The sequence below is a fragment of the Gobius niger genome (genome assembly GCF_951799975.1).
Source record: "Gobius niger genome assembly, chromosome: 18".
Classification (NCBI taxonomy): Eukaryota; Metazoa; Chordata; class Actinopteri; order Gobiiformes; family Gobiidae; genus Gobius; species Gobius niger.
In genome coordinates this window covers 7941057-7956011 of record NC_136869.1, presented here as the reverse complement: position 1 = coordinate 7956011, position 14955 = coordinate 7941057, and the positions used below count along the sequence as shown (strand labels likewise).

General features: G+C 41.3%; 1 protein-coding gene across 1 annotated transcript; it reads left to right on the top strand.

Annotated features, from left to right (window-relative positions):
• The first annotated feature begins 1600 nt into the window (after positions 1-1600).
• lipib (lipase, member Ib) lies at positions 1601-13790 on the top strand. Its single transcript, XM_079576127.1, has 10 exons — positions 1601-1835; positions 6511-6902; positions 8295-8403; positions 8532-8633; positions 9428-9517; positions 9594-9761; positions 11252-11341; positions 11425-11533; positions 13420-13593; positions 13692-13790. The coding sequence occupies exons 1-10, from the start codon at positions 1784-1786 to the stop codon at positions 13771-13773; spliced, it is 1368 nt and encodes a 455-aa protein (XP_079432253.1). The 5' UTR covers positions 1601-1783; the 3' UTR covers positions 13774-13790.
• The last annotated feature ends 1165 nt before the right edge of the window (positions 13791-14955 follow it).

Sequence of the window (14955 nt, the reverse complement as noted above, 5' to 3'; positions counted from 1 at the left end):
CTTTTTTGATGTTTTTTTTTAAAGGCAACAAATAATCGTTTGAATAATCGTGATTTCAATTATGACAAAAATAATCGGGATTATTATTTTTTCAAGGGACTCTATTTGCATTCAACCTTCTGTGTTGTGATGCGAGAGTGCTAACCGCTCATCCACCGTGCCAACCTCAACACAGTCCTGTGATTTGGGGGCTTTGTAGAGAACTTCCTACACTTTTTCTCCAGATGTAAATGTTTGGAGTTGTTCGTGTGTGAGAGGGAGTGAGTTTCTCTATGTTATTAGGTTCAGACCACACAGCGCCCTGCCCTTTCACTGTACAGAGCCCATACTTAAGCATGTGTCATTTTTTTTAACATGACACACACAGAGTCCTAGAGAGACCTTTATCCAACCGACTGCAGTCAGAATGATACAAAAACAGACATGCTTTTAGTTTAAGCACTTTTTAAAAGCAGGGGGAGGTAAGCTTGCGTTGTGGAGGGACAATTTAATCATCGACAAAAACACCGAGGGCCGAATCTCACCATCGTAGCCCAAAGTAAAGAACCATTTTCATTACATTAAATGTGATCAAGTGGGATGTTCTGGCAGGAGATTTAAAATTACACTAGAAAACATTGTTGGCTTTAAAGCAGTGCTAAGTAACGTGTTTACCTTAATAAATCCTTATCGTAGTCCCTGTGGGGGTAATACAAGTGTTTATGGGATGATTGGAGGGTCTTTCATCTCCCCCTGGTGTCTCTGGCCAGAAAACCATGTTTGCAACTTGACTGCCACTGGGCCGGAGCCACCAATACACACTAATGGAATCACGAAGAAGAAGCTAGCATGCTAACGGGCAAAGCTAACTGTCACTTTAAACAGTATTTACAGCCAAGTTTGTTTAATTGGATGTACAATATACCTCTCTCCCTTCGCCAGTGTAGTATTTACTCTCCAAGACAATTAAAAAGTTAAAAAATTGTAACTTGCTACGACACCTGCAGTTGCGCTTATGGCCTCTAGGGGCAAGAGTTACTTGGTACTGCTTTAAGCATTGGCTTAAATTACTTAAAGGAACAGTCCACTGTTTTTCCATACTGAGATATGTTCTTACCTGATCTTAGACGAGTTGATGTGTACCTGTCTGGTCTTTGTGCGTGCCCTCAGTCATGCAAAATGACCAAAGATGTTGTTAGCATTTGGCCTATTCCTATAGCTCCAAACGTGTTGAAATTAGAAGTGACCACGCTCTTCCACAGGCACGCACAAAGACCAGACACATCAACTCATCTAAGCTCAGGTAAGAACATATCACAATGTGAAAGAACTGTGTGCCCTCAGTCACGCAAAAAGATTTTGTTAGCATTTGGCCTCTCCCTTTATATTCCTATAGCTCCAAACGTGGTAAAATTAGAAGCGACAAAGACCAGACAGGTACGTATCAACTCGTCTAAGCTCAGGTAAGAACATATCTCAGTATGTAAAAACGGTGGCCTGTTCCTTTAATATTCATGCACAAGAACAAGTCTATAAACAATCAGTGGTTGAATGGTTATTGAGCAGCAAAATTAGACACATTATCTTTGAACTTGCTTGTTGATTTAGCAGACTCCATTGCCCGTAAGAAGTCCTGCCTCCTGGTCTCTTCTGGAAGTTATCCTCTCCATAAGTCACTCCTCCTCCCGCTCTTGACTCTTCCAGCTTAACGTCTGCCTGCCTTAACCCAGCTCTGCTCCTCTCCGGACATCTCCACACAGAACAAACACCTCCAAGTCTGTCTCCATTGGATTTTTGAATCACAATGAAGCTGTATCGGCTGCTCAGTTTACTCGGATTTCTTGTTCTATGCCAAGGTAAGAAGCTAAAAGTGCTTTATTTGGTTTGTGGATTTGTTTGTAAATGGTGATCGTATTTATCTGTATTTCAAAAGCTGGAAGTGGGGACCTTTTAGATAAACATAACTCAATTTGCAACACCATAAATCATTATTGTTGTCCAAATATTAAAGGCTGGATGTCACCACTTATAGATGCCATGCTTGCTTTGAAAGTACAAGACCATTTGAATTTACTTTTATTTAAAGTTAACCTCACTTTACATTTCAAACCCAACTTTTGCACTATAGCAAAATTTGCACTGAGACCTAGATTTTGGGGCCATTCCTTTTGGCACAAGCCCCGCCCCTTTCTGGTTTGATTGACAGCCGTAATAACCCGTTGTGTCCGGGACGGGGCGGGACTTAAGGGATGAGAGGTTTTTTTATAGCCGGCTGATCCTATTGAGGGCAGTACTGTGTCGGGTGCTCATGTGGGCTAATTGCAGAGTGGAAAGGCTCACCGTTATGGTCGGGCCAAGTGCAGTGAACCCCGACAAACACGAGGGGAATAAGATGGTGTTCAGTTATTCCTCCAAATTGTTAATCAAGGCTTGTATCGACACAAATTTGCAAAGAAATGCTGTGTTTCGTTACATAAATGCACTGACCAAAATAAACTGTCACTGTTCTGATCTGGGGTCGCTGTAGTTGTTCAGGTCTATTTTCAGCAACACTATGTGCCCAAAGAATCAGCTGAACATCCTGAATGACCAGGTTGTTCCATCATTTATTTATTTTCCCTGATGGCACGGGCATATTTCAAGATAACAAAGCCATAAATCATCGGGCTCACATTGAGAATTTGGGATGTGCTGGAGAAGGCTTTGTGCAGTGGTCACACTCTCCCCTCATCAAGACAGGATCTTGGTGAAAACGTATTGCAACAGTATATCTTTTGACTTTGCAGAAGCTTATCGAGACAATGCCACAGCAAATAAGTGCGGTCATCGTTTGTTTTTGGTCAGGCAGTGTATAACCTACTAAAGCAGGGCCCAAACTGCAAATGGATTGATAAAAGTTGAAATTTACATTTTTTAATTGATTTAGCGCAGGTACAATTTTCTGAACGTATAAGACAAATTTATGTTCTGATATTCTATGCCAACTTTACAAAACAACAACAACTGCAAATAATTGAATTGAAAACGGCAACAGAGTTCGGGAATGTCCACAGTTACCATGGAGATCCGCCATCTTTGCAGCTGTTAGCATACATTTCCATAGACTAACATTAGCTAAAAACAGTATAAAAAGTGGAGAAAAAAAACAGTGGAACGACTCCCTTGGCTGCTGAGATACTGCTGGTAAATACATCTAACACACTGTGGTGTCCAAGTGTTTTAATGTGAACAATAACTCCAGTATTTTAACTTTTAAAATCTCCATTAGTTTACAATGGCTGCTAATCCCATAATGCTTAGCGATATGACGTCACATTCCCGAACTCTATAGATACAGACTACAGACATCTTTTGAGAAACACAAATTTTCAATCTTTTTAGCCATTTTCTGGTAGACTCATAGACACATACAAATACAGTAAAGTCTAAATCAGGTCCATATGGATGTTTATTCACAGCAGATTGTTCAGTAGACACGAAAAAGCGGCAGTCGTAGCTAGTGTTAGCATTAGCACGATGTTAACATGTAGCATTATGTTAGCATTCTCCGTTATTTATGTATTTATGGGCTGTTGAACCACTTTGCTCCTCTCCATGTCTTTGTATCTTTATTTAGTAGAAAACTATATTCATAATTCAGCGTTTGTTAAAGTAGTTTTTGAATTATTAGAGAAAGTTTAAATTTTTCTCCAAATTGTTTTCCCCCTTAACTGTTTGTATCTAAACTGGACGCTGCTTCTTGTGGCCGTGTGCCCGCTGATCCACTGCCCCGTGTCTGTGTCCTTGGACCAGTGGCCTTGTGTCTGTGCTAACTGGTCATGGATACAATCTGCCCTGGCTGGATTCTGTACTGTCCTTATACCAAATAAACAATGCTTTCCCAAAGGACGTCATCTTGGCCGTCTTACAGTTCTTTCCTCTTACACAATGTCAGCACATGGCAGATTAGGGATTGTCCTTTTCCAGCGTCTTCTTATAAAAGCAGTTGGCGCCTTTCAAAGTCACTGACGTCAATTTGGTCTGAACAGATAGAACTAAAATAAAGGCTTATGTAGATTTGTAGCTGTTTTATTCTAGATGTCAGTTCGTCCTCCATGGGTTTGAAGAGAGCAGACGCTAAATGATGAACTTGAACTCTAATCCTCCTCCAGTGAAGCAGCGTCCGCGGTCACGTACTACAGACCTACTCCCCTGTTACTCCCATGTCGAGACTATTTAAAGAACCTGGTCCTTTCTTGAAACTGCCAAAAAAAACAACCAGTCTCTTGTTGGATGTTTTGAGCTCTGCAACTGCACTTCTAACACAAGTCACATAAAGAGGAAGATCTGCCTTTACAGTTTTCCTCATCGACCCTAAACATTGTAGTAATAAGTGCTGATTTGATTCCTCGTTTGGGGGAACGTATTTCCCCATTTTTAAATTTGTTGGGGCTAATAGATCCGGGAACTATTTTGGAGGATCTGGCAAAGATTTGAGATTTCTGGACACTCAAAGATGCTTCACGTTGCATTATGGGGCACTTGCTGATGATGGAAGAACAGATCGTTGAGTGTTGGGATGTGTGACAATTGTAAGAGTTACCTGTAAATATGTGAGGGGTGGTTGGGTGAATTAAGGGGCGCTGTGCGCGGGTCGTCTCATGATCGGAAGGTCGGGGGTTTGAATCCCGTCTCCTGCAGGTGCCCACTGTCGTTGTGTCCTTCTTTCACCTTGCTTCCAGAGTTAGTGGATGAATGACAGTGAGTCCATATACCAAGGGCAGTTTGATCTTAACAAATCACATTGCATCAGCCCCTTATGGCTCCTCCTGCAGGTGGTGGGTCCACAGTTGGATGGCCTCACTATTAAATGAGCCTGTCGGTCTCTCATAAGGGGCTTCTGAACCGCTCTTTGTCTGACCCGTCACCCAGGACCTGTTTGCCATGGGAGACCCTACCAGGGGCACGAAGCCCACGACAACAGAGCTCCTGGGATCATTCGGGCGCTCAAACCCCTCCACCATGTTAAGGCGGCGGTGCCAGGAGGGGATTAAAGAGGGGGTATTCTGTTTTTTTCAATCACATAGCACCAGTCTATATCACACTACAATGATGACGAAACCCTCTGTTGGTCTGTAAATGCAGTAAATTAGAATAACTGCCTTCTATAAAATGTCTCTCTCAAAATGGCTGTAGTGAATGTCTTGAAATAGGCCTCTGTCTCTTTAAGAACCTCTGACCCTTTCCGACACGCCCCCTCCACACGCTGTCTGTGGCATCAGTGGGGAGGGGGTTCTGCTGAGGAGCAGTGGTTGGTTACTCGGCTGGTGACGAAAGCTCGGAGGCGTCTCCAGGAGGTGGGGGCGTTCCTAGGAGGACTCAGGCAAACCTATCCCTAAAATGGCCGCCATCAGAGTTTTTACAGATTACTCAAAAATACGTGATTGTGCCAAGGCAACACTTCAGGCATGTTTTTCATGAGGGAATGACATAATAACATGATGGAAAGCTTGAAAAAGTCGATTTTGCATAATACCCCCCTATAAGTCAGTAGTGCAACTCAAATAAACTTGACACATGAATAACCTCTCTGCCTTTGGTCGGAGGCTACAATAATAGCTTATCACCACAGTTTCTGGAGTGAATAAATAATGGCTGCTGTAGTGCTATGAGAAACTTGTCAAAACAGGCTTGTAAAGCGTAACAATCAGCATTAACCTGTTACCTACAGGGTAAGGGTTTGGGTTGGCAATTATGCATTTCCAAATCCCAAAGTGTATTGACTGGGGAGCTTACAGCCTTTATGTGAAACCTCATTCGAAAGCCAAGACCTTCTGGTTTCTAAAAAGTGTAATAGTGTAAGATTTGTGTGAGTGAAACACAACTAACATTACATCTGCTGTTCCTCACCCTAATTATAACCCCTGACCCTAACCCTATCACATTCATATGTAGAAGTTATGCACATGATTGAGTTGCATAAGTTGCTAATCCCCTCCTGGAACCGCCACCTTAACATGGTGGAGGGGTTTGAGCGCCTGAATGATCCTGGGAGCTCTGTTGTCGGGGGCTTCGTGCCCCTGGTAGGGTCTCCCAGGGCAAACAGGTCCTAGTTGACGGGTCAGACAAAGAGCGGTTCAGAAGCCCCTTATGAGAGACCAACAGGCCCGTTTAATCATGAGGCCGTCCTCATGTGGACCCACCACCTGCAGGAGGAGCCATAAGGGGCTGGTGCTATGTGATTTGGGCAACAGCTGCCCCCACGAAAACGGAAACGTGAATGAAAATGGATGGATGGAAGTTGCTAATATTTGTTTTTTCGCGCTAAATTTAGAATTATTAGTGTTAGATGAAAATTATGTATGTGCAAACTCTATAGACAAGGATTTGAACCACCACCCTTCCAGTTACAAGACAATCCACTTATGTCATCCACTGTCACATGAGAGTTTACATCTTTACATCTTACATCAATGTAGACGAGCAGCAGCTCTACCCCGAGCCTGAAATGTTGAAGACGGATCACTGACGTTTGTGCCTCTGTTCCTTCAGGTGACGAGGAGAGCGGCGATTACGAGTCGTGCGACAACTTCACGGACCTGAACCTCTCCCACTGCTTCATCGGGACGTCCCTGTACGTGCGCCTGCTGCTCTACACTCGCGCCAACGTTCACTGCGGCCGCGAGCTCCGGCACCGCCATCCCTCGGACCAGCCGCTCTTCAACGCCACCCGCCCCACCGCCTTCGTCATACACGGGTACAGGCCCACGGGAGCGCCCCCCACCTGGATCAACCAGCTGGTGCAGCTGCTTTTGGCCAACCGCGACATGAACGTGATCGTGGTGGACTGGAACAAAGGCGCGGCCAATTTGAACTACTTCACCGCGGTCACCTACACACGGGACGCGGCGCAGAACCTCACGGAGTTCATCATCACTATGCAGGTGAGGAGGGGGGGCTGTAAGATCTATTCAGAACTGTTAGTCAGAGGCATGGACACGCTGTTCTCATCGAGGTGGCTGAAGTGACACCATGTCCAACTATTGTCTTTCACTTAAAAAGACGAGATGCAAGTTTGTCATTTTATGCTCACTACTGCCACCTCAGGTCTTACACGTTACTGCAGGTTCTATATTAAGCTTGTGTATGGGCATTTCAGACCCGAATTTACACTTTTTTGAGTGACAGTGCAGGATTTTAGAGGCAGTTGTGGTGAACAGGTCTGAGCTCATTCTACACATTAGGACATGACTGGAACATGTAGGGGGAGGAAAATACTTAGTTTTAACATTTTTAAACTCCGTATAAGCCCTTTAAAGTTCACATACTTTTTTCTGTTTGTTTTCCTTTACAACAATGAAAGAGGGAGTGAAAACTGTGAATGGTGTCCAAACTTATTCCTAACTTTCCTGAGTCATTTCCAATATCCCGATTCATCAGAGGGATGAGTTTATAATCGACATACTCTAAACAATATGGATCCAGATTGTGTTCAGTAATTCTTTGAAATAAAAACATTAAGTCTGAACTTAAAGGGACTATGTACGGAGTTTAAAAATGTTAAAGCTAAGTATTTTCCTCCCCCTACATGTTCCAGCCATGTCCTAATGTGTAGAATGAGCTCAGACCTGTTCACCACAACTGCCTCTAAAATCCTGCACTGTCACTCAAAACATTTTTACTTTGTGTCCGAAGTGCCCATACACAAGCTTAATATGGAGACTGCAGTTACGCATAAGACCTGAGGTGGCAGTAGTGAGCATAAAATGACCAGCTTGCATCTTGTCTCTTTAAAGGTGCATTATGTAACTTTTTCTGTAAAAAAAAAAAAGGTGATATTAGTGTGTATTTGACTTTGTAGTGGCCCAGTAGTTGTCTGAGTGGTCAGCATGGGGGCTTTATTTTCCATCACAGTGTCTAGGACGCTCCAGGATCAATTGGAATTGGAAGGTTTTCACTACTGACTCTCACTAGAAAACCTACAAAACAGCTGATCCTGGAGCGTCTTAAAGACCACTGTGATCGAAAGTAAAGGCGCCATGTTGACCACTCATACAGCCACTGGGTCACTACAAGGTCAAATACGCACAAATATCAACCTTTTTCCCCCCAGAAAAGTTACATAATGCACCTTTAAAATAAAACTTGAATTGAGCATTGACCTAAATCTCACCATTTAGTTACACTTGTACGCATACTTTCCTGCTTGTTTATGATCATCCCCATTTTGTTTGTTATTTTTATATTTTATAAAATCAGTTGTTGCTGAACTTGGCCTGTGCCACACTCGTCACCTGCATTATTGTATCCAAAGCAACATCTTATGATTGTTTCAGGAGGAGGGAGCGTCTTTAGGTGACATCCACCTGATCGGAGTCAGTCTGGGGGCTCATCTCGCCGGCTTCGTGGGGACGAACCTGAAAGGGAAGATTGGACGCATCACAGGTGAGACATTCATTTAATGTATTCATTTTAGCCTTTATTTGCCCGGGATGGTCCCGTTGAGATCTGTTTTACAAGTGACTCAATCTGACTCAAATGGCTGTCATAGTAACCAGTTTAAATCTGTGTAGGTCTGGACCCGGCCGGACCCATGTTCACCGGTGCCGGTCCTGACGAGAGGCTGGACCCGAGAGACGCCCAGTTTGTGGACGTCCTGCACACGGACATGGGCTGTGAGTTCCCCAAACACCTCTGATCAAATCCTGAGCTCAGAATAGACAAGAACCACAGGAAGTTCATGGATTTACAAAGGACAGAAGCTGTAGAGAGCATGCACATGATGTCATTATGTTATGTGAGTGGCAAAATCTAAGGGCATCATCCTCCTGGTGGTGAGTAATGAAAGTAATTTACTCCTATAGATAGGGCATCTCTGGAATCGCCCATATATGGTCATGTTTGAAAACAGTTAAAGGGGGAAAACAATTTTGAAAAAAATCTAAACTCTCTCTAATTATTCAAAAACTACGAGAGAATAAGAATATAGTTTTCTAATAAATGAAGATGCAAAGACATGGAGAGGAGCAAAGTGGTTCAACAGCCCATAAATACATAAATAACAGAGAATGCTAACATAATGCTACATGTTAGCATCGGGCTAATGCTAACGGTTAGCTCGCGCTAGCTACAACTGCCGTTTTTTCACTTCTACTGAACAATCTGCTGTGCGAAAATATGCATATGGGCCAGATTTACACTTGACTTTATTTATGTGATAAATAAGTTCATATTCCACCAGAAAATGGCTAAAAAGAGTGGAAAATTGAGTTTCCCTAAAGATTCTATTTTCCCCCTCGGCGAAGCCACGCCCCCTTCTATGACAAGATGCCGTCTGTATCTATATAAAGAAAATGTAATGTGTAGTGAAGGCAGTTTGAGCACAGAAATGCAAACATCAGGACAATCAGATAATCAGCAAGGGCTATATGATCGGTTTGTGTTGAATCCATGAATGTTTGTGTTTCAGCGTTTGGTCTGGGGGGGGCCCACGGTCACATTGACTTTTACGCAAACGGAGGAGCCGACCAGCCGGGATGTCCCAAGACCATCTTTGCAGGTACGAGTACTTCTCACAGGGAAGGGTAATGACGACACAAACATATAACTTCACTATGTCCATCTCTCTCTCTCAGGGAAGTCGTATTTTGTGTGTGACCACCAGAGGGCGGTCTTCTTGTACCTGTGCGCCCTGAACCGCACCTGTTCACTGACGGGCTACCCCTGTTCGTCCTACGGAGACTTCCTCGACGGGAAATGCCTCCAGTGTGAGGCCTTCAAACCCGCGTCCTGCCCCAGACTTGGTGAGAAAAAGAGAAATCAGGAATACAATTGTCTCGTCTCCATAGCAGTTTAAATGAAAATACATCACACAAAAGAAAAAGATGCAAAATATACCTTAAATCATATCACAATATCGGTCCACTTATCCTGTATTCGAATTCACGTCTTTATATGCAAATTCTGCGAACTCAAGTCTAGAGCGATAATTACTATATCGACTTATTGTTCAATAAATAAGAAAGAAGCGATACATTTTTGGGCTCAATATTTATATTTGATTTTTTTTTAAGTGAAGCCATTTGAGATACATTATATATTACATGTTTATTGCTGCTTGTTTGGTATTTTAGGACATGATGATGCACTTTAAGAACAAAGCTTTACTGTCCTTTTTATGCATGAGAGTTGACAGTAGAATCTTTACGGTCAATAATATCATTTATTGCAATATTTTCTTGCCTCAATGTATCAAACTTCAATTTGTTGTCGTGACAGGCCTACTCAAGTCTCTTATTTAGTCTAATAACAAGTCCGTATTGCCTGTGTGCAGCACTTTGGGCAGCGATGGTTGTTTTAAATGCGCTTTATGAATGTGGTCCCATGACTTTAGAACCAGTGTTAGGATTCTGAATATTTGCCAAAAGATTTATTTTGTAACAAATTCCATTCAATCAGATTATATTCAATATTGTATTCTGAATACGTAGGAATACTTTCACATTGTTTTGCTTTATATTTATGTACAAATGTGGCGGTTATATGACGAAAACATGCTTTCATTTGCGTTATATTTATGGATAAATACAGTGTATGTGTATATATATTATATGTGTTGTCCTGCGCTGGTGCAATAAAGCACGTTGCATACGCACACCCAGTGGTGTTTCTAGGGGGTGATTTGATTTGTGCAGGGCCACCACAGGTGCCACTCAGGGAGGCTGAGGAAGAATATTTGTGGCAGTGTTTTCTCATTAGCACCCCTCGCCCACCTGCACAATCATCAGGAGTCTTTTGTTAAGCAGTGCTGAACACTGATTGTTAAGACTATAGCTTCTATATAGAATACAAAATAAAATGAATATTAATGCTATAATGCATATTACTATTTCTAAGCAAAAAATAATGCTGACTGGCATTTTGTAGGTAACAAAATCCATCCAAATCCAAATCCCATTTTATTGCGGTGGTAGCATTAGTTACCGGTCCTGGTGCCGCCCCAGAAAAACCAAGTGCCACCCCAGAAAAAAAGGTCTGGACTCACCACTGTGCACACAGGGAACGCACTAAACCTTCCCCTTGTCATTTTGATCTTTCCTCACTCAATATGATACAATATGACGCTTAAACTTAATGATTGAATATCTGTGTATCCGTTTGATTTGAGGAAAGCCACTGTGTCTAAACACTCTCAAATGAAAGAATAACTGCAGCTTAACACAGTTGGCAAATAATGTAGTAATCTTTTCACCACAGTTAATCGTGACACCTGTTTTCTGTCTTTATATTTCAGGATATGACATGAGCCCGTGGAGAGACGCTCTGATTCAAATGGGACAAACCAAAGTGTTCTTCAGCACCACGTCCACTCTGCCCTACAGGAGTCAGTACTGACCCTCACTTCTCTCCAATATCTAATGCTTAGTGTTTAGAGCTAATAGTTTTTGTGCTTTTGTTTCTCTCCAGAGCTGAGCTACAGGGTGGACTTCGTCACGTGGAACCAGTATCTGCGATGGGGGGTGGTCTACCTTCGGTTTCACAGCGGCAAAAGCGTCACAGAGGCCAGAGTCGACCAGTGAGTGAAGATACTACTGCTATTTTCCCTACTCATGTCTATATATATATATATATAAACAAAACTAACCAATAACCGGGTAGTACTCAAGTATGGAGCTGTTTTTTTATTTTTTTATTATTAAACCAGGAAAGTCCCATTGAGATTAAAAACCTGGCCAAGAGGCAGCAAACAATACAGAATTAGAATCACAATACACGTTATACACATTATGAGAAACAGTTACAATGTAAAAAAGTCGACTCAAGTGTTCTCAGTCTGGACTTAAAAGCGTTCAATGAAATAAGCTCAGTTATTATCGAGTTTTTTTGCAACATGTTCCATGAAGAAGGAGCAGAGTGAACCAAAGCCCTTTTTCCCAGTTCTGTTTAGGCAAATGAAACAGTGAGCAAACTGTAAGAGCCAACACTCCTCCTTGAGATTAGGTTACAGATGTAAGAGGGCAGAAGACCAAGCCTGGCCTTATAAATAAAAGTTAGTTAGAATGAACCTCAGAGAAGCAGTGTCAATGTAGCCTTTGAGCAGACACATTCATGTACAACAGGTCTCCATAGTCTAAAATTAAAATAGATAAAAATGTTGCTGTGACAAGGCGCTTTTTCCTTCAAAAGAAAAACAAAATTTATTTTCAAAGAAAAAGCCCAATTTAAGTTGTTTCACAAGGTTGTCTATGCGGGGTTTGAAAGTCAGGGAGTCATCAAGCAAAATACTGAGGTATTTGATTCCCTCAAGAGTGGACACTAATGGGAGTGTTTGAGGGACCTTCTTAGTGTTTGAAAACAACATTAGTTTGGTCTTCTCAGCATTGAGGACCGGTTTTAGCTGCAGAAGTGTGTGCTGGACCACATCAAAAGCTTTCTGCAAAGATCATGTCATTTTCATTTCATTTCTTTCTTTATTTGAGCAGAAAAGTATTTCAAACATTGAGAACCGATGCATGAGTCTGTGCTTATGTATTAATAGACCCTTTAACTGCTGACATCATCAGTGACATCATCTGGAGGCAGGAAGTGATCAAGAGAAATAAGATTAAACTAAAACTAGCGATTATAAGTGTAAAACTACAACTAAAAAATGGGGTCTTGTTGTGGCTTAAGGTGCAAGACCAAGAGGAATGACATTTGAGACGATAAAATAAGGTTTATTTAGTATTTCCAAAAACAGTTAAACATTTGTTTATCGTTACCATGACAACAGCTCCAATGGAAATAGATAGGACTCTAACTTCCTGCCTCCAGCTAAGCCCCGAATGTTAAACAATTAAAGGGTCTATACAAAATCATTTATGATCGTACAAAATGTCAGAGGATTTTATCATATACAGTCTACCATAAAAAAAAAATAGAAAATAGAGGATTTTATCATTTACGGTCGCACAAATAAACACACCATATGGTACTTAAGATTTATACCAAGGTACATCTCTCATTCTGATCTTACAAAAAACATACACACTTCAATATCGCTCAGCCCTGCTATACCAAATATACCCATATGTACAAACTCTGTATAACCATGTAGACATAGAAACTATCTGCCTATAGTCATACACATAAGACTGACAAGGGGGGAAAAAAACAACTTTAACAGGGTTCAATACAAAACAGTAAATTATTGTGTCATCAGCGTTAAAATGCATATTTGACACATTTTGTCCTAATTCATTAATATACATGATGAACAGGAGTGGTCCTAATATTGATCCCTGTGGTACCCCCTTGCAGACATTTAAAAAAAAACACAGACCATCACATTTCATACACTGGGTCCTGTCACTCAGGAAACAACATGTTGCAGAAATATTTGTGTATTTTTAACTACATTTGTCTGCCAGCAGTAATAGTACTAATTTGCACGGTGAATAAATACTTTGTTGTTTGTTGCAGTAAACTCCTGCGTTTCGAGCAGTACACATCGACTCGGCTGCTGGCGGAGTTTGACGGCGATATTTCGACGGTTCAGAAAATCTCGATGAGGATAAACACCGGGAACGTGATCGGACCTCGGTACAAAATCAGACTTTTGAGAATCCGATTCACGCCTTTGGACGAACCCGACAGGTGAGAGCGAGACCTGAGGATCCCCGGTTTAGACTTTAACGTTTCTTCATACATTTGTAAAACCAGAGCCTAATGCAATTTTAACGTTACTTTTTTAGATCCGTGATGTGCCGGTTCGACATCATTATGGAGGAAAACATGGAGGTGTCTTTTCGGCCGTTGCCCTGTAGCTCAAACTGACCCCAGATCAGCTGAAGAAATCCATCTCCATCTTGAAGAAACAGCTCAACAGAACCATCCTGGGACCTTTTGAAACACTGTGTGAAGGTTACTTGGAAAATGTTACAGCTCCAATGGCGCCATCTTGTGTACAATTATCAGAAACATCAAACAATCAGGATTTTTATGACGTCAAGGCTTAACAAAATAGAGACTGTAAGAAAATAGTCTTAGTTTAGTCCAAGAGTCTGTGAATCATAACGACCACTTGGACTAAACACGTGTGTAATATTTGTGCCTTAAAGCAGTTTTCAGTGGCGTAAAAAAAATAAACTTCCCATAGTGCTTTGAGACATCTGCTGCTTCTCAAAGATGCTGCAATGAAGTTGATATGTTTTGCGTACAGTGATTCCAGTGTAAAAGAGAAACAAAGCAGCACCAGTGACTGTACTGTAATTAAAGTGTGATGTATTTTGGGTGATTTTTTTTTTACTCTTACTTTAAATAAAGCTATTTTGATATTGTTCCAAATCAAAACATTTCTGCTGCATTATTTATTTTATATTAATAAGGTTAGGGTGTACTTTATTGTCTTTGCCTTGTTGTGTCCGATTCTCTGGGCTCAGGGAATGAGATTTGTCTGTAGGTGTTTGCTGATATGTGGTTAAAAGATAAATTTTAGTCTGACAAGCAGCAGTAGGAAAAAAAATGTATATCCAATACAGCATGGGTAGGCAACGTCAGGCCCAAGGGCCAAATCCAGCACAGAACCTCTGGCCCTCAAGATGATTTTGAGAAACATCACACAAATCAGAGAGTTTGTGTGATAATCTAATGTTAACTCTAACATTATTAGAGTTAAATAGGAGAAAAAAAGGTAGAAATACGGTCAACACACCCACTTAGGTCATATGTTATGTACAACACTGGCATTTGAAAAAACATAGTTTTAAGGAAGAAATTACATAAATCTACTTGAATTAAGAGATTAAATCTTAAGGTTTGAGTGGATTTGGTCTGGTCTTAGATGAGATAAACCTCTAATAGTATTTCAAGTGAAAAACAATAATTTGTCTGATTTCAAGCTTTATTCTTGTTCCATTAGCGCTACAGCATTTGTATCTTGGATTAGTTCAAACCGACTCAAATTCGACATAGAACTTTTATTCAAGCAATTTTAAATAATTTATCTCATTAAAGATA